Raw genomic sequence first — 19,042 nt, 5'->3', positions numbered from 1 at the left:
ATCAAAATTACTAAGTTACTCTCTAAAACTTTTAGAATAAATTTCACTCTAAAGAGTGAAGTCTTATTCTTAAAAATTAAAAATTTAATTATTCTTTTAAGACTGGCTCAATTTTTATTCTTTAGAGTGAGATTCCACTTCAAAGAATTTAGAAAGTATTAAGTCTCAACTAGATCAATATTATCCCATTTTATATGTATAGAAAATTTTAATAAATATAACTTGCGCCGTTCTGTTGATCTATTACTTCTAAGTTAATGTCTTGTCATTTGTCACAGATATATCTACAGCGCTCCACCTGCTGGAGCACGTGCAGGAACGGGTGGAGGATTGCGACGATCCTAAACTGCAGATGCACACATCGCAGGATTTGAAGTCATTAATTTCGTTGTTAGAGGATCCAGTATTTCGTAGCATAGTCACGATTCAAGACTCTTTGATTGAACTAAATACACAATTGACGCATCATCCATCTATCTTGCCCGGCGACTTTGACATTAACATCAGCGGACAACTGGAGCTTTCCGTTCCGACTACACCGGTGCAACCTCTTGGACCGAACATGTATCAAGATTTGTATCAAGACAGCAGCGAGCTGGAAGATCAGAGAGTTCCTGTCGCTCCGTTACTGCACAGTAGCAGCGAGGACACGAGCGCACAGGTATTATCGTATCATCGTTGTATTTTATAAGGATCAACCATATATTTTTATGCATCTATTACAGGACTTGTCGTTACTTTGTTACAGGTTACTAGTCCCAGTCTTGTTTCGGAAGTTATGGGAATGCCGCCTATAACTACACCTACTTATGCAAAGGAATTTAAAAAAGTCATCGAAGCTGCGGCGAAAGGACGACAAATATTTACAGTGCAGGTAAATTTTTCATATGACAAAACTTTTTTATAGACCATTTTTACGAGACTCTGTATACCATTAAAGTATCTATCATGCTCATTTACTTAAGTAAAGAGTATAGAAGAAAATCATAATAAAATCATGTTTTAAATATCTCGCTAATGAAGATGATTCTATGTCTTTTTAGTTATATAAACCGGAAGGAACTAGTTTGGGATTCAGCGTAGTCGGACTTCGGAGCAAGGATAAGAATGAGGTTGGCATATTCTTACAAGAGATACAACCAAACGGCATCGCGGGATGGTAAGTCGAACTAGTCTTTTTATTTTTCTCAACGTTTTTGCTGCATGCTTTCAAAATAGATGGGCCTGCAAATTTTAATGTATTATATATAAAATTTTTATATAATAAATATCGCTATTTTGATATATAATAGCAGCTATATGTTCCTTTTTTATCAAAAGACTCGACGATTGGTAGTTTGATAAACATTTTCGCTTTATTGGCGTTAGGGATTTAAGTTGAGTACATATATGTTTTTAGCAAGGCAATCAGATAGTAAGTCTCACCAAATGTCAAAAAGCATTTGATAGTCGTCAGTAAAAAGATTGTGATTGCCGCGATAACGGGCTTGAAGTGGAAAATAGGGATGATCCGTGAGTGGGCGCGATATCAGGTGATCCAATAACTTCGCTTTACCGCAGTGCGGTTGAATCGACATTTCTGAGTAGAACTAAAGCTCGGGAAATCTATTCTTTTTTTTTAAGTCAAGAATATTTTCATGAATTATTATGCTATACCCTTAAGAGGATCTCTACGTTCGTTCGAGCTTTATTTCAGCAAAAAGTCAGGTCCGTCGTATCAATTCCTTTTTGTCGTTATAACGTGCCATTATCAAGTTTGCAAATCTCGACGGAAATTCGCTGTTAATGCATGAACCCAACGGAGAAACACGATCCCCTTTTAACTCGGCGAGAGCGAAACGCGATTCCTTGATTGCTCCTGGGGAGAGAAAATGAGAGAGTGGAGGAGAGAGCAGAGGGAGAATCAAAGCTCCACAGGCAGACTAATCTACATCGCCGTCGTAAACCGCATACTCGAGGGTGAGGGAAACACGCGAGTCGTCGCGCACAACGCGTTCAAAGCAAACGAGCGATCGCAGGTTATCATTTCCGGATCACGCGTTTCTCCTCGGCACACCCTTGTGCACGGTCGTGCGGTGCCGATCGTGCCATTCGTCACACGCATGCCCGTTACCCTCCATCCGGAAGCTTCGCCGCCACCACCGTCGACGCCGCCGCCGTCGTCGTCGAGAAAACGCTGCCTTTGAAAAAGAGCCCTCCCACCCTGCGACCGACCAGTCTTCGACGAACCTTCGTCGACCGAAGGTCGCGGGGCGGATCACCTACGCGCTCTTATCACGCGGCGGACACGCACCTTGCACGCACCCACGCGCGTAATCACGCGTATCCGCTCGCCCGCCCACCCTAGTTAAGCGCCGAGTGTGGTGTTGCCGCACGCAAGGGTGCATCTCCTAGTTTTTCCATTCCTGCGAGTTTCTCGCGATTTTCGCAGTGCGTTTCCCGCGTGCGTTTCCGCGCCGCGCCGATGCACCTGGAGCAGCGCGTTCGCTGTCGTTCGGAAGCTTCGCCGTCTTCTCCGTCCGTCGAACTGCTGATTGCTACCCCCTTCGATTAATCTGCGTTCGCGGGAGGTTTTCTGAAGAAAAGAGGGAGGGAGAGAAGAGTACGCGTGTCGGAATCACGTTTCTTCTGAGGTGACATGCGAACCTTCGCCGCGTTCGACGCGGCGCGCCGCACTTTCACGCGATGCGCTCGTTAATCAACCGCGCGGCTCTCGCGCGCCGCGCGCCCTCATAAAGAGGCGACTTCGTGCGGGGGTTGTTACGCACGAAGAGGTGAGTGAACAATGGAACAAAGCCTACATCATTCTGTGATAACTCACGTGGTGCGCGCCCGTCTTCTGTGAGAAGCTTCACGGTACGCGTCGTATCGGCTCACCGGTATCATTTACGTTTACTCGCGGGGCACTCTCGGTTTCCGTTTTTCCTCCCACGACAATGCGTAAACTTGATGCGGAGAACATACGCGAATTATTCGGCAAAAGCAGACGCAAGATACGTTACACGGAAAGAAACATTTTGCTAAAATTTTATTTAGATATAGATCTGAAAATAGTGTTGTTGAATCATCAAAATAATTACGAAGAAATCTCAAATATGATGAGCAAGGCTACAAAAAGTTTTGACATTTTAGCGACTCATTTGAGCATTCTGTATAATTATTTTGAGAGATGGTCTGAAAAAATTATTTTCAAATTTGTATCTAAATTTTTAGATATTTTAAAACCGTTCTTTCCGTTAGATACAGATCTAGAAATAAGTTTGTTGCACCATCAACATACAACTGCATACAAATCTGAAAATAATTTCGATCATCAAAATAATACGTAGGACGCTCAAAATGATCACATAGAAATCTCAAATATAATGAGCAAGAGTGCAAAAAGATTTAACATTTGAGTAACTAGTTTGAGTGTCCTACGTATTATTTTGATGATCGAAATTATTTTCAGATTTGTATGCAGCTAAATTTAGATACTTCAGCATAACCGTTCTTTCCGTATAGAGACATCTGAAAATAATTTTATTAGATTATCAAAATAATTACATAAGAATCTTAAGAATGATAAGCAGCGCTGCAGAAAGTTTCGAAATTTTAGCAGCTAATTTGAGCGTTCTGCATAATTAATTTGATGGCATAATAAAATTATTTTCAAATTTGAATCCCGCTAAATTTAGATATTTCAGCAAAACCATTCTTTGTAACTACAGATATGGAAATAATTTTGTTGAATCATCAAAATTATTATAAGAAGGAATCTCAAATATGATGAGCAATACTGTACAAAGTTTTGACATTTTAGCAATCAGCTTGAGCGTCCTATATAATTATTTTGACGTCACAACAAAATCATTTTCAGTGTCTAACTAAATCTGTACCTAACAAGATTGGTATCTAATTAAATTTTTAGATATTTATGCAAAATCATTCTATAAATGTATATCTGTGATGACGAAATGTACATTAATAAGTCACGTCAGGAAATACATGTAGTGCACTGCAGTTATGTAATATTACTCGATGACCGCAAATGAAGGAAGTCACGATAAATGTCGCGGTCAATCGGAGGAATTGGCTCGCTCACCTTCGAATCGCGAATGAACGGGTGTTTACGTGGACTTTGTACAATTCGTTCAGACTTCTCCACGTCACCGTTGCGCTCTGTTCGCGAGCTAGGGGTAGCACGCTAACGAACAGCGCAAAATTGCGTTTTTATCGACTCGCCGCGGCTTTACTCCGTAGAGCGAGAGACGTGGCAGCGCTCGTGGCCCGTACACGCCTCGTAGGCGAAACTGGGTTAGATCGTCGGCGGGAGTAGGCCTCATCGATCCCGGATTTGAATTCAACGTAAAATTATTCTAGCCCGCGATGCGCGTATTATTCATGCCCTGGGATTCATAGCCGGTGGTGCGCGGATCCACGCTACGTGTCGCCGCGCGTCAACGTCGACGCGTGAAATTAAACAGGGTGACTTTTCTCCGGTTCAGGGATGAGATACTGGTCCCCTCCGATCGAAAATTTGTCGGCACGCTGAATTTATCGCCATCAACACCATCGGGTACACGTGATGGAATCACGCTGTTCATATATTAATCTGTCCAGTGATATCACTCCCGCGTATGCATAGATAATGAGAAGTGACGGTGGCAGTAAAGTGGCAGCCTTGTAGCTTTCATATTCCTTAATCTCACTCAAATTCTATAAATATACTAATGATAACTTTAAAACAATGGCAACTACACTACTCTTTATGCTATTTCTACACAAAAAGAAAAAATGATTTTCCTGTATGGAAAGATCGATTTTGTTGAAGTATTTGAAAGTTTAGCTATATACAGATCTGAAAATAATTTGTTGGATCAAAGTAATTATGTAGAATGCTCAAACTGCTGGAATGTTAAATTTTTTTGCAGCATTGTTGATTCCTACATAATTATTTTGATGGTCTTATAAAATTATTTTCAAATCTGTGTTTAGCTAAAATTTTAGATACTTCAGCAAAACCGTTCTTTCTGTGTATTACGATATTTATTTTACTACTGTTTTTATTAACATCCTGTTAAAGATTCTGTATTTTTGTCTATTTCTATATTTATCTTTTGTGTATTACTATTTTTATTTTACTATTGTTTTTATTAATATTCTAGAATTTCGCGTGATCTATATTCTTCATGTATATGGATTGCTGCTATTTCTGCTCTCACTTTACTTTTCCAGTGAATTTTTTTAACAATTTTTTCAACAATTGTTTTTATTTTAGTAATTGTTTTTATTTCAGTAATGATTTTATGCGTTCTCTCGATTGTAAATCATTCACTTGTCTATTATACATTTTTTATACTATATAATGAATACAAAGAAGTGATTGTGAGGATATGAAGTATATACATAAAGTGTAAATAAGTTGTCGAATTGATGGTTGGCCTATATAAAGCAAGCGTCATATCAATTTTGACATTGCGCTAAATAATGTGGGAAAAAAATTAGGTAATAATATTAAAAAACATCCTAATTACCAACTAAGACGATATCAAAGTTCCAAGGCTGATAAATAACATCAAAGAAATTTTGCACACTCGCCTATACTTTGAAGTTTTTTTTTCATACATATCATGAAAAAAGAATCACAAATTGTTGAATCGATAATGGAAATATCGCAGGCTTCCATAAACAGTGAAGGAATATCAGTAATTAAATTTTGCGAATAAATTAATATTTTAATCAGGCGTTTTAGATACTATCTTCTTCATCAAGTTTTATCTCTTGTAATAACGAACTTACAATGATCGACCGCATAATTTATGACACATTGTCATAAATGTTCATTTGATTTGCACACGGCGATGCATGTTTGTTTGAAATATTTTCACGTTTTCTTTTTTAAGATATGGAGACGCGCGAGTAAAATTTATCTCTTAAATTTTTGTGCGGTCAATGTAAAAATCTGAAGCTCGTTAGTTGCACTGTCGATGCACATCCAACGAAATGTGCAGCATTATACGTATAGCTTTCAAAAAAGCTTGGTGTAGTTAATACGTTGCGACGCATCGCATTGTGTACGTTAACGAATTTATCGCGCGCGAGAGAAAGTCCAAAGTGAATTATTAGCCAGTTATACTGCGTTCGCCTTTTTTTTTAGTAACAATGTATAAATATTTCAAGTATACTCACCGAAACTTTGTGAAAGCGGCGATATTAAAACGCGCGTTTATGTCGAACTTGTCTGTAAAACGAACTTTATTTGATAGAGAGATTATTATTTTATCGTAATATTTATTTTTATATATCGCACCCCTGTAAGAAAAAAGTGTAATGTCAAAAATATTAAATTATTTAGCAGGGAGGAAAGAAAATCGCGTATTTTAACATTATTTACGGCTATTAAAATTAGCTAGAGCTAACTACAAATTACTTGCTCCGAGTTTCAAGTAATGCAGATATGAATTTTGTTATGGTGTTATTTTTTAAATTCCTAAAAATTAACTATTTTAATTTGACATTTTTCTCGTTTTTTAGTTCTTTTCTATTTACTATTTGAATACAACTTGTATTCATTTTTTCTAATTAACGATTGATGTATTTAGAGTACATAATAAGAAATTCGAAAAATTTCAACTTGCGTCGTTTTTTTCTTATGGAGATGTGTGATATGTAATTTTATCTTTTAAAAAATTTCTCTTTATCTACAATACGATATGCATGCATCCTTATATAAAAATTTATATGAAGAATTTTGTTGAGTACGAAAGTTTGAAAATTTCACTGTTAATATTTATATCTCAACGTCTGTTAAACAGTATATATTGGATTATTGGTAGGATTATTGGTAGTTCACAAAAATTGGTACAGTATTGTTTTCCCGGAGAAAAAACACACCAAGGGGTCTATTGAACGGGCAAAGACCCCTCTTTGTAATTCACTTTCCAGTAAGTGGTTTTTATATCGGCACTCTTTTCTTTTTCATCATTTTCATAAAAGAAATATAGTTACGCGTAGAACTACTGATCGAAAATTCAGAGAGAAATGCGTTAAAAAGTCGTCATGTTCGGAATTAAATCACGAGTAATTGATGCTTTTGAGGAGACTTCTCGCTTTCAAATCTGACTTCCATTTGCATCTCAAAAGACGAAACGGGAATTGTTTCAAGCCGGATTTTCAGAGCTTTCATGTTTTCGTACATTTTTCCGTACTCTTACTGTTCGCGTAAAATTATCTAGAATTTCTAGAATGTACGGTGCTGTCAAGCACGATTAGATCATTAGTTGAATCAAAATTACTATATTGCGGCATGATCGTTGCGTTCTAAAACAAATGTTTCATAAGAGGGTCAATATCGTTAACCAGGTATCGTGCGTTATATAGTAACAATAGAGATCAGTATCCCCGATAGTTTACACTTCGAGTCGACCCGGGTGCCGCAGCCGCTGTCACGTTTTGTGCTTTGTTCGTTCGATAAAGGCGAGACAAATTTCATCACCGAATCAAACAATGTTCATACACGAACAAAACTACACTGCATTCTGATTGCTTTTCAGATAATATAAAACATTTACAATACAGCGAATTTTGACGTAAACGATTGAAAATTATTTTCGCAGCACGATGATGGTACCTCCGATGTCTTTACGAAACGATATAACGGAGAGTTCTTAATTTACGTTTTTTATCGAGAAATGAGAACAGAGTTTTGAGCTCGTAAGGAATTTGATGAGGTTTGCATTTTTAAGCGGACCAGTAATAGCCGCTGTTAAAGAGTTTCAGACAAACTCAAGTACCTAAGCTGATTTGAAAGCGTAACTTTGCGAGAAAATAAATTGCTGATTAACCCTTTCGCCGCGTATTTTTAACCATTATAACGTATTACTTGCGGGCGGTATAGCGGTAATGCGACTCTCGTCAAAAGCGAAGCAATTTAAAAGCTGCACTTAATGTCGCACACTTGTTGTACTCGACTTTTTTTACTACCATTAAAAAATCGTAATTGTTTAATATCTTCGTTGGGAGTATTCAAGCCGCACGTGTTCGTGCTAAATTCTAATTATGGCTGGCGATTTCTGGCACGTTGATCTTCATTAAAGCAAATGGCAATATTCATTACGATAATTAAAGCAGGACTTGGTTAACGTCGGAAATTCTGAAAAATGATGCTGAACATTTTCGATATTAATTATAATGAAGTTATAACATTTATTTTGATTCTTTAAATATTATATTAGTTATTTAAGGAAGCTTGTTTATTCATTTATTAGATATTATATTAGTCATTCAACTTTGTTTTAATATAGATAGATTGTTAAAAAAAATCTGGTTCAAGTTTTACTGTAACAAAATATTAGTGCAGTTAATAGTTAACGATGAGTAATTAAAAATTAAAAGCTTTTCGCAACCTGAATTTTTGAAGACTTGCTGATATTTAATTCAGTTAAGTTCAACAAAATTTAAAGTAGTTTATGGAAGATATAAACGCAAATTTTGGAATACTTGTTTTCGTCGTATCGGAGGATGTATCAATTATAGCACCCAATAAAGCAACGGCTTTTTTCAAACAAAAGCTTTCGCGTTTCCATTTATTTTCTTCTTCCGGTAAAATTTGGATCTACTTTTACCAGCTAATCTTAAAGTAGGAAGACTGATGTTGTTTCGCGCGTTTAAGTGAATAACGATGCTTTTTTTTAAAAACTCTTCGCGATGTCACTCTTTTACCGTAAACAAAGATCAATAACGTTACGGTATATGTAACGCGAGTGACGATGGTTTTATCGCGGATGCCGCGAAACGTCTCGTAAAGTGTCAACCTCATTCTATTCTCGCTCCAGTTTAGTTATATTCTATTTTTGTACGTTAACCGAAAGTCTATCCAATCGTGCCCGGGATGCGCGGTAGGATCATACAATAACGATGGTTAACACGCTTCTTCCAACGCGGTCAACACCATGGCAAGAAATTGATTAACCCGCTGCCTCTGCACCACAGCACTGTAATGATCTGGCGATTACAGGCATTGTGTTGCGCGAAACGAGCTATGTTATCGTCACAAACAATCGTTTAATAATTACACCGGCAAAATTTCAAGCTGCGCTTCTGTTTATTAGCTCTAAATCGCGTTAGGTAACTGATCCAGTCATTTTGAGCTTATAATTAGTAAATCCACGGATTCAAGCTGAATATACTGCGGATTTTATACTGCGGGACTTATATAAAGAATTACACATGATATACTCTCACACATACAGGTTTTCATCACGTGAATATCATTGCAATAAACATTTGAGGATACATAATAGTAAAGTACAACCTAATTTAGGAATAATGAGAAGATTAAAAATAGGATTCGTATACGCGTTTATTATAGATGGAACAGAATAGCGAAAGTTATTTTTTATTTAAAATCTCTTAATTGAAAAAATATCCGAGTTAGATTTTTAAGAGTTTTCAAAAATTTCCACATGGAAGAAACAATTATGATTGAATTAACAAAATATGTTTGGTCAAGCAAAGTTTTGTGAAAATAAATAGGATTTCTGGTTATTATATACACAATCAAAACATTTACGTAGGATAGCTAAAGTTTGATTAGTGTAGCTGTAATAATATTTAATGCCTGGTTAATATGATTACAAGAGAAAAGATCAAGAGATTGGACTAATGTAACGTATGGTTAAGGGAATATTGATAGAATTAAAAAGAATTTTTCATAGAAAAAAATAATGAGGTTATCATAGTTAAATAATTTAGTATTTCGATCAAAAACTATTTTCGCCGGAACTCATGCAATCATGTGTCTGGTTATCATAATCGGATATATGCAACCTAATTTGTCTGGTTATTTTAACTAAAATTATAAATCGTTTATACAAAGAGTCTAGTTATTATATACGTATTTCAGATTATAATTCAACGAATTTTTTTTCAATGCAATAATTATTTCTCTACGAGCTTTTTATCAGTATCATATAGAATGATATTTTAATTGTCTACTTTGTTCAATTAGCGAACACATGACTGGATTGCATATATAATTATAGAATTCATTAAATAAAGACATGAGATTGTGTTAAATCCTGTACAATTTAATAATCATCAGTATTGATTTCAAACAGTAGAAATTTTATGTGTACCAATTATGGCTACTAGTGTTATCTCAATAATCTTAATTTAATCTTGGTGCATAATTACGTCTTGAAACCAATCTCAAAATTTATTTCGCGTTGCTGGCGTAGTAAACTTTTTATATGTATATTATTGTACTTCTAAATGTAATTCTGTTGTTAAGTCTACTTTAGGGATGATCTGTAATTTATGTCAGAACTCGAGATAGATTTCTATTTGTGATTTTATCTTCCGTCTAATTCGGAAACTGTTTAAAGAGTCAGATACGCGCATGTATAAAGAATATATTTATTAAAATGCATAAATATTAAAATAGATGCTGTATAAAATTGTAAGTAGAATTCTATCGAAATATTACGTGAATTATAGAACGCGCGTCTGAAACGGACTTTATTTGACTTTAATTTAAGAAATCCGAAGATATAATTAGCATTAAAAAAAAATAAATATTAATAATTTTTCTATATTTTGATATACCAGTCGCGAGAATGTTGGTAATAAAAGTTTTTTAGTAATGTGTATATCCCACTAACGGAAATTATAAATATATGAGAATGACTCCAGGGCAGGCTCGGGATAAGCAGCTCGTATAACTTGGATCACTATAATCTCCCTTTTGCTCTTTCGTGCACCCGCAGCACGAAAAAAAAATGCTCCTTTCAGTTGATGCAGTCTTTCTTGTTCGCCGGAAAATATATTAACGAGTAATATCTTTTGTCGAACAGTTGCTCCTTCCTCTTTGTACCGCATGGCGTAAAAATTGGAATTTTTATAATAAAAGCGCGTAATTACATCGACGTGTTTCAGAATAAAGGTTTCAGAGTAAAGATAATTCGTTGAATAAAATCAAATTACTCAACAAAATACCTCGAAATTGATTAATAATAATTATCGTTAGACATATATCGTAATTAAATTGTATTTAACTAGCGAAAAGAATGTAAGGACGGTAGATGTTGTTTTTTTAAAGCTCCCATTATTAATAATTTTTTAACTTTGTGACTTTTTAAACTAGCATATAGAATCATATTTAAAAGTACAGTAATATAAGAAAAATGAAAATGATTTTTATATATTAAAGAATTAAACAAGTATATATTACATAGGAAGTAGGGAAGAAGTTTTAAGCCTTCCTATCAATTTTGTGCTCTTCCTTCGTCGCGATTGCCGTGACTCGTTAAAGAGAAGCTCACGAGAGAATAATGTATAAGCACGCTGTTAACAGGCACCTCGTACAAATTCTTGTGCGTTCTTCACTTGTTGCTCGATCGATCCTTGTGTACCATTATTGTCTGGACAAGCTTACATACACTTACGTAACGCAGAATCGGCGATCACTCTCACAGCCAAGGTTTTACGGCTGCGTGACAGAACATCTTAACAGCGCACGTAACGGTGTAGAGAATTCTTCCTTTATACGCGTATATCTCTATCTTTGATTTGGTAGTGACACTTTATTTCTCACGTAACTGACTTTATTGTGACTTTTATAAGATTATTTCAACTATAAGACTATTTCTGATCCGAACAAAAGGAACAAAATTTAAAAATACAATCTTAAGTCTCATTAATGTAAAATTAACTTTAATCTCGGTTTAACTTACTGTTAATTTTTTCATATTTTTTAGAATTAGAAAAAGATAAGGAGTAAATTGGAACTGAGATTAGAGTTAATCTTACATTGGAGGAACTGGGCTTTAAACGTTTGCGACAACGAAAACTGCACTTACACTATTAAGAATCAAAGGAATAATGGTAATCTAATCCTTTGAGTTAAATAACATTTTATTATTTTTATTGTCCATATATTGTATGTCAAAATGTAAACCATTCTATTGTTGTGATTAGTTTCAAAATACAACGTCCGTATTAATTTGTATGCACTTGGTAAATAATAAACCAAATTTGAGTGAAATTTAATATATTTTCCTAAGTTAAATTATTTAATTCCATTATTTTAATTAAATTAATGACATATTGAGTAGGAGCAGTAGCGACCTATAAAAATGATTAAAAATAACTAAAATTGGGTATAATTTGACATTATGAATTTAATAAACATATTGTACATATATTTTTACCGATTCCAAAAGTTAATTATTATTTCTATAGATGCATGCTTATTCCTAGAAAATTATAATTCCTTACCAAGAAACATTTTATGCTCTTTTGCATTACATTTTTATAAAGAATTAGTTCTCGGTAACGTTGCCGCGTACTGCATATGCATAAGTTATTATAAAACGTGCTCATAAATCATCTATAAAAAGGAAGGCAGTGAATTTAAAAGTAAAAATGGATCTCGGGGCGTCATGTTCGTTCTTAATAACGAAATTTTTTGCGATAACTCGTGGTGTCGTTGCCCTTTTCCCGATATTTCCAATAGTCATTATTTCGCCGAATCACTGTAACGCCGCACGTCCAATCGGAATGCGCTTACAGGTTGAGAATTGATTTATCGGGCATACGGCAACTGGAACATTTTTTTCCATATATTCGCGACATATATTTTTCGACACGATAATGCAGTAGTCGATGTTCTTGCTCTTTCTATTACGGCCGTGATTCCATCACATTTGTGCTACGTTTATGTTCTTTGGAAATGTTTCTTCCGACGTGGCTATTTCGAGGAAAAACGCGATTTTACCAAGTTGACTTGCATACCAAGAGATCGTTTTATATGCCAAAGTATGTTACGATTTTCTTACATTACTTTGCAAAGTTTGGATTAAAGCGCCAAGTTTAAAAGAAGTTTATTGTGACAATATTTGCGAAAATTAGAAAAAGTTCAAAATATATGACCTAATATTTGCAACTTCAACAGCTCTTAGATTTCTCTATTGAAGATTAAGAAAATATAAAACACAATGATCGCGATGCACAACCTGTAGTCCATGGGTCTCATGCAATCTACCTGTGAATTTTTTGTGGATTGTTTATAAGATTTTATCTCTTTCTAAAAATGACTCTCTGAAAATTTTAGACCTTTAAAAAAAGTTGCGCATCGCTCTGTTATAAAATATGAAAATAGTAAAATTCATATATATATACATGTACAGATTATTAATTTAAAATTGATGAGATAAAATTAGTGCGAGCCAAAAAAAAATATCTTTTTATTCGTGTAATCAGATTTACAGATCGCAAACGCAAACAAATACTTCGATCTTTGGCTGATCTTTGGTTTGTTTGTGTCGTTTTAAAACTTCGAAACAGCGCAACCCTGACTTTTCTGTTTTCGATTCCAGAATTTCGTTGGTCATGATTTGTAAAGTTATATATTATTTCGAGTCTTTTCTAACATTATTAAGGGAAAATCGACCAAGAAATGTTTGCTTGAACTTGTAAAAATTCACACAAAAATATTATTAGGCATCAAGACATGTTTGACCGAATGATTCTTTTCGTTTATTTATGTTAAAATTTTCTAACATGATCGTCTTCGTGCTTTTCTATTTTTGGCAATTAATCCATCGTATCTTCAAAATATGTATTCGCTTCTCACAGATGGCGGTTCCATTTTTGTTTCGGTTTGCGGTAATCGCGATTCCGCAATAATCTTTGCTGTAAACAGAAAGTACGGGAATTTATCAACTCGAGCGTGAATCGAAATCTTTTTTGAAAACATTTTACCGGCGCGTCCTAAATAGACAAGGTACACGTTACGATAATCAAATGTGCCACGTGAGGAAAAAGCGGCCGTCCCTTAATTATGCATATTGCTCGGGGCTAACGCGAGATCTACGTATTCCTCGCTACGAATGCTATCTGCGAATCGTAAGAGGAAGGATCAGGCCTAACAGAAGTAGAAGTGCAGGTATGTTTTCTACAAAAATTTAATAACCAAATATGTATATAAAATAATAAGAAAGTTTTCGCATAAAATACGATGTCATTGAAACACACGTAACATACTATTTTATCATCATAATTATTAATTAAAAAAATATTTCAAATTGTAATTTAATTGTGACATTTTTTAATTGCGCGTTATGTATTTCAATGACATGTTTCGTATGTTTTTTCATACGTATTTGATTGTTGAATTTTTATAGCGGTTGAAAAAAAATTTGTTGAGTCAAACCATTTGTTTAACTATATTAAATATACACACGTTTTATTAATTTGACATCTCTTTTATTTGCTCGTTTTGTTTTGTTTTTTAAATTTTATATCTGTATTTCATACACTTTTTACAATTATTTAGGAAACTACGATTCGTCATACTACGTTCGTGTTTTTTTTTTGTATTACAATTGCGGAAAATTTTTTTCATTTTTTTCATGAAAAATTGTAATTGAATGCGAAGTATAAGGCGTGTATCAGATGATTTCGTGTTAACGTTAAATGCCCGAAAATATTGGCCAACGTGCAACGTTAGTGTTCATCGAGTGCATCGCCGGTTCACCGCGAGCGAAATTGCAATTTTGCGTGCATGTAAATACATCGAGTTCAACATTTATACTTCCGCGCGTAACATGCCTCGAGGAGAGATCGTTAAATATCGTTAATCAATTTATAATACGGTTTCATATCGTTATGGAACAACAGTTTAATTATGCCATAGATATCACATAATATAGCTTAGCCGGACACCCGCGATGTATCGTATTTAAACTCGTCGAGTTTAACGACCAAATTATATTACCGTATTGCGTTAGCGCTGACCTCGGTTATCAATTTATTTGAAAAAGTCACGTGATGATATAGAATGTACACGCAAACTTACTAATAAAAGTTTTCTTTTAGTTTAGCCTTTGCTAATCTTGATTGCAATTCCAATTTAAAATCTTTTATAACTTATAAATTTTTTATATTACATTAGCACACACAATATAATACAGATCTCAAACGCCACATTACGGGAATAACGCACTTGGATACGTCATATCCTTAAGTATCACACGGGAACACACTTAGATATGCTATATCCAATTCATTTTGATAGCTTATAATGTTCATAAAAATCAATATATTTTTTAACAATTTTTTTTTCAATTGAAGCGCTAGATATTGAAGATCGTAATGATACAAAACAAATATTTGTATTTTTATTAATAAAAAAGTTATAAGAAATGGAAAAGTAGATTGAAAAAGCATTGGAAAAAGAAAACCAGAGAGATACTTTCTCGAAAGGCGTTTAAGGATATTAATATAAAGACATAGAATATATTTACATTTCGCAATTGAATACATAATTGAAAGGAATCGAGATTGAACAATAATATTCTACAAATATACGAGAAAGCACAGAACGGAAAGCATTTTGAGGAAGCCAGACATCAAAGCGTTTGCATTCCTCGAGTATATTTTCCAGTGAGATATCCTTGCACGGATCGCGATGACTTTTAATGAGCAGATTAACTTTTCTCATTTTTTTGATTAGGAATATGACGTTGCATAATTCAGTGGGCAAATAACGTTCCTGTTGTCCTCACTTTTTCTCGTACACGTAGCTTTGCTTCCTGTTAGAGTAAGGTGTAATCCGAGCGTGGCGTCGTGATTATCCGATCTTGCTTAAGCATCTTGCTTACATTTTTCAACGTAATGCATATTCTCAGACGGCGGACGTCGCGCGCGACGTCTTTTTCCCCCACGTCTATCTAATGCAATTTTAACGAGGTGCAAAGTCGGTCAGGTCCCGTCGCGTACTCTCCGATGCTTGATGGGTCGTGTCGTTATACTTCGCTTCACTCCTCGTGGATCGATATTCGTATACCTTCGCATATGCACTCTTTCTCCGCTTGGACGTAGATCAATCTCTCGTAATGTGAAAGAAATCCAGTCTTGTAGTCTTCGAAGAAGACTACAAACAGTTACCAATTTCTGAAGAAAGGTTTCCATTGCATGCAATTCAAACTTTCTTAAGTCCCAATTAGAGTTTGTTCGCGTTTATTTTAAATAGACTCAGAAGAAGAATTTCTGATTGAAGATGAACGAACTAATAAGATTTTGATTATATCAATCAGAATTCCGGTTATCATAATTGGATTATATCTCAACTAGAATTATAATATTTAACCAGAAAATTCTGATTCGTCCATTTTCAATCGGAAATTTTTCTCAGTATATATAATAATTATACCGAGATGGAAAATGTGTTTGCACTAATCTGAAAGATATTTGCGTAAATCAGTATGATTATTTAGTGGATATTACTTGATTACATTTTCTCTTCTTTGATTGAAGTACCTTATAAAGAATCTCGCAAATTAAAAATTTAACTCGAATAAACAAATGGTTGCAGTTACACAGTAATGCAAAGTTGTGCTTTAAACTTGACATATGGAGACTAAAATATGTCATGTAAAATATTCTTCACGGATTTGGAATGGATTGTACCTAAACTAAAATTTTTTACTAGAAGCATAATTAATAAAACATCTAACGTTGAAAATGCAGAAATTTTTTCGAAGGTTTTGTTGTCAAATTGAATTCTTATTAAAAAAAAAAATTGCTCCAATTTTCAACGAAGAATATCGCTTGTATTCTATATGCAGGAAAATTCAATCACCTTTTGCATTAAAGCATGCACTTAACGGTTAAATGATTAACCATGAAGTTGAGATTAAAAGCGCGGCGAAAGATGCGGGATCTTGTGCTGAGAGATCGAGAGAGAGAGAGAGAGAGAGAGAGAGAGAGAGAGAGAAGAAAAAGAACGGAGAATGTGCAAAATCTCAAAATTCGACTTCTTCGATCGCATGAAATTCGAGTAATGGGAGAAGTTTAAAATCAGATCAGTTGTACTCCATTACATTCCCTTTCTCGACATTTTCTGTCTCGTTACTCGACGGAACGATCAATCTCCCTGTATTTGGGGAAAAATCGGTCGTGATCGATCATACGGTGGAAGGCCGTGTATGTCATCGTTGTTTGGATCTCAGCGAAATCACTGGACCGCTTCGAGAGCGTAATATCTGCGCAGCAAGCGGCCGCTTCTGCAATTATAGTTGGGATGCGAGAACCCTCGACATGGGGGATGAGTGCACATGAATTGCGCTTTCATCCCGATTACGTTGCTCTACGTCGGTCCCAGGATCCCCCGTATGATACGTATCATCCTCTCGATTAATCGCGGCTATATGTACATATCTATTGCTTCCACTGCAACACTGTAGCAATCGAAATTCTTTTCGGTGGAGCGAGTCTCCTAATCTAGATTAAATTACTCCCGAATGAGATTAAATTAAATTTCTATTTCGTTTCATTTGCTTAATTCGCTGTAATAATGTACATGAAATTTTAACCACAATTATTATTACCGAAGCAAATTGAGCGTATAGTTTTACGATCGAAATTATATTTTTCTATGAAATTAGCGAATATTTTATATCATTTATTGTCTTCACATTGTTCGGGATATACGTATGGCTTTAGATAATAGAAATTTTTTATTAAAAATGAGATTTCTATTTGTTTGATAAAAAAGTGAAAAAATCTGATTCTGTTGTTATAACGGAAAAGTTAATAGATATTTTTTATTGTTAGATTAATTGATTAAAATAAAAATAATATAAAATTGGGCTCTCAAGATAACAAAATATAATAACTAATAAAAAGACGAGCGGTTGAGAACAACAAATACGCGGTAATTCATGTGTTTTGATTTGACAAAAATATATTTTACTTCTTACATAATTTGATTAATATTTTGGTTAATTGAAATTTATGATAATTTGCTAAGTTTTTAACATATTTAATATATTAAACATTTTTTAAATTCCTAAATTATACACACGATTTTGCGTGGATGATAAATGAATATTGTATTGTATATATTACATATCATTCCCTAATCAGGATGCTGTAATGAATTATGCAACATAGCGTTTGAAGCGATTATCGAGAAGAGATTTATCGATGGAAGGAATCAAATCATCCCTGTTTCCACTTAGATTGCGTTCTATAATTGTATGAAAATGAATCTCGAGAACAATATGTATGAATGATGAATCAAGCATTATAGTGCGGCACAACAGTGCCCGACATATGATGGGAACTCATAGAATAAAGACACATTGACATTTGACATCAATTGAGATAAATGAATATTGTGTTGTTGATTATATATATATATATATATAATTTCACCGACGTAGTTTTAAAACAAATGAGACTCTAATGGAGAATGTACATTCGATTTATATCTCGAAAAAATTGATGTATCCGTCTATGTTTGGAGTTTTAGTTTAACTGACAATGACGAATGGATATTTTAGTAACATTTAATTGATTCGCAAATTAAATTTGCAAGTATAAATGCGAATGTCTTTTTGATAAATGTTATACAGAGAGTTTCCATATCACTACATATAATATTTTAATATCGTATTCTAGAGAGAGAATCGTACGTTAAAAATGAAAATTCCAATAAAAAAAATACTAAGGTCATAATAGTTTTAAGAGTTATGCGATCCAAATTGGTTTCGATATCACGTAAAGTTTGCGAGCTGTAATTACGCTACGTGCCGATCTATTATCGATTTTCATAGCTCGGATAATTTTGCTTTCTTACAACTGCAGCATACGTCACAGTCGTTAGCTAATCGGATCATTAATAGAAAATTGTTACTAATTGTTCAGAAATCTGTTTCAGAAATAAAAAATTTTAATGAGTGATTATAATTATGCCTCTTAAAAGAATCAATGTAATATATAAGTATTTAATCAATCAATGTATGTCATTTAAATCCTATGTTAAGCATTTAACTTTTAATCGTTAAATTTATCTGTATTTTGAGATTGAAAAAAATAATATAATATTTTATTATTGTTTTTCTCTTTCGAATTTTTATGTCTCGAGAGAAATAAAATTGCGTGGTTTTAATAAATCAAGGAAAATAAATGAACTGCCACGTTTCTTACAGCAATTGAATTTCATTTTTCTGATTATTAAAAAAATCACAAAAAGTTCTTGATTTATTAAAGTCGC

The 19,042-nt window shown here is 34.2% G+C and overlaps 1 protein-coding gene across 1 annotated transcript in view; it reads left to right on the top strand.

Annotated features, from left to right (window-relative positions):
- The window catches only part of LOC108728341 (uncharacterized), a 119,501-nt gene that overhangs the window by 742 nt on the left and 99,717 nt on the right, over positions 1-19,042 (top strand). Inside the window, exons 3-5 of the mRNA XM_018456843.1 lie at positions 279-661; positions 749-874; positions 1,044-1,159. Coding sequence (XP_018312345.1) covers positions 279-661; positions 749-874; positions 1,044-1,159 — 625 coding nt within the window. The remainder of the gene's footprint in view (positions 1-278; positions 662-748; positions 875-1,043; positions 1,160-19,042) is intronic.

The sequence above is a fragment of the Mycetomoellerius zeteki genome, unplaced genomic scaffold, assembly GCF_001594055.1.
Source record: "Mycetomoellerius zeteki isolate Tzet28-1 unplaced genomic scaffold, Tzet1.0 scaffold61, whole genome shotgun sequence".
Taxonomy (NCBI): Eukaryota; Metazoa; Arthropoda; class Insecta; order Hymenoptera; family Formicidae; genus Mycetomoellerius; species Mycetomoellerius zeteki.
Note: the sequence above shows the minus strand (reverse complement) of the source record. Positions and strands in the feature narration are given on the sequence as shown.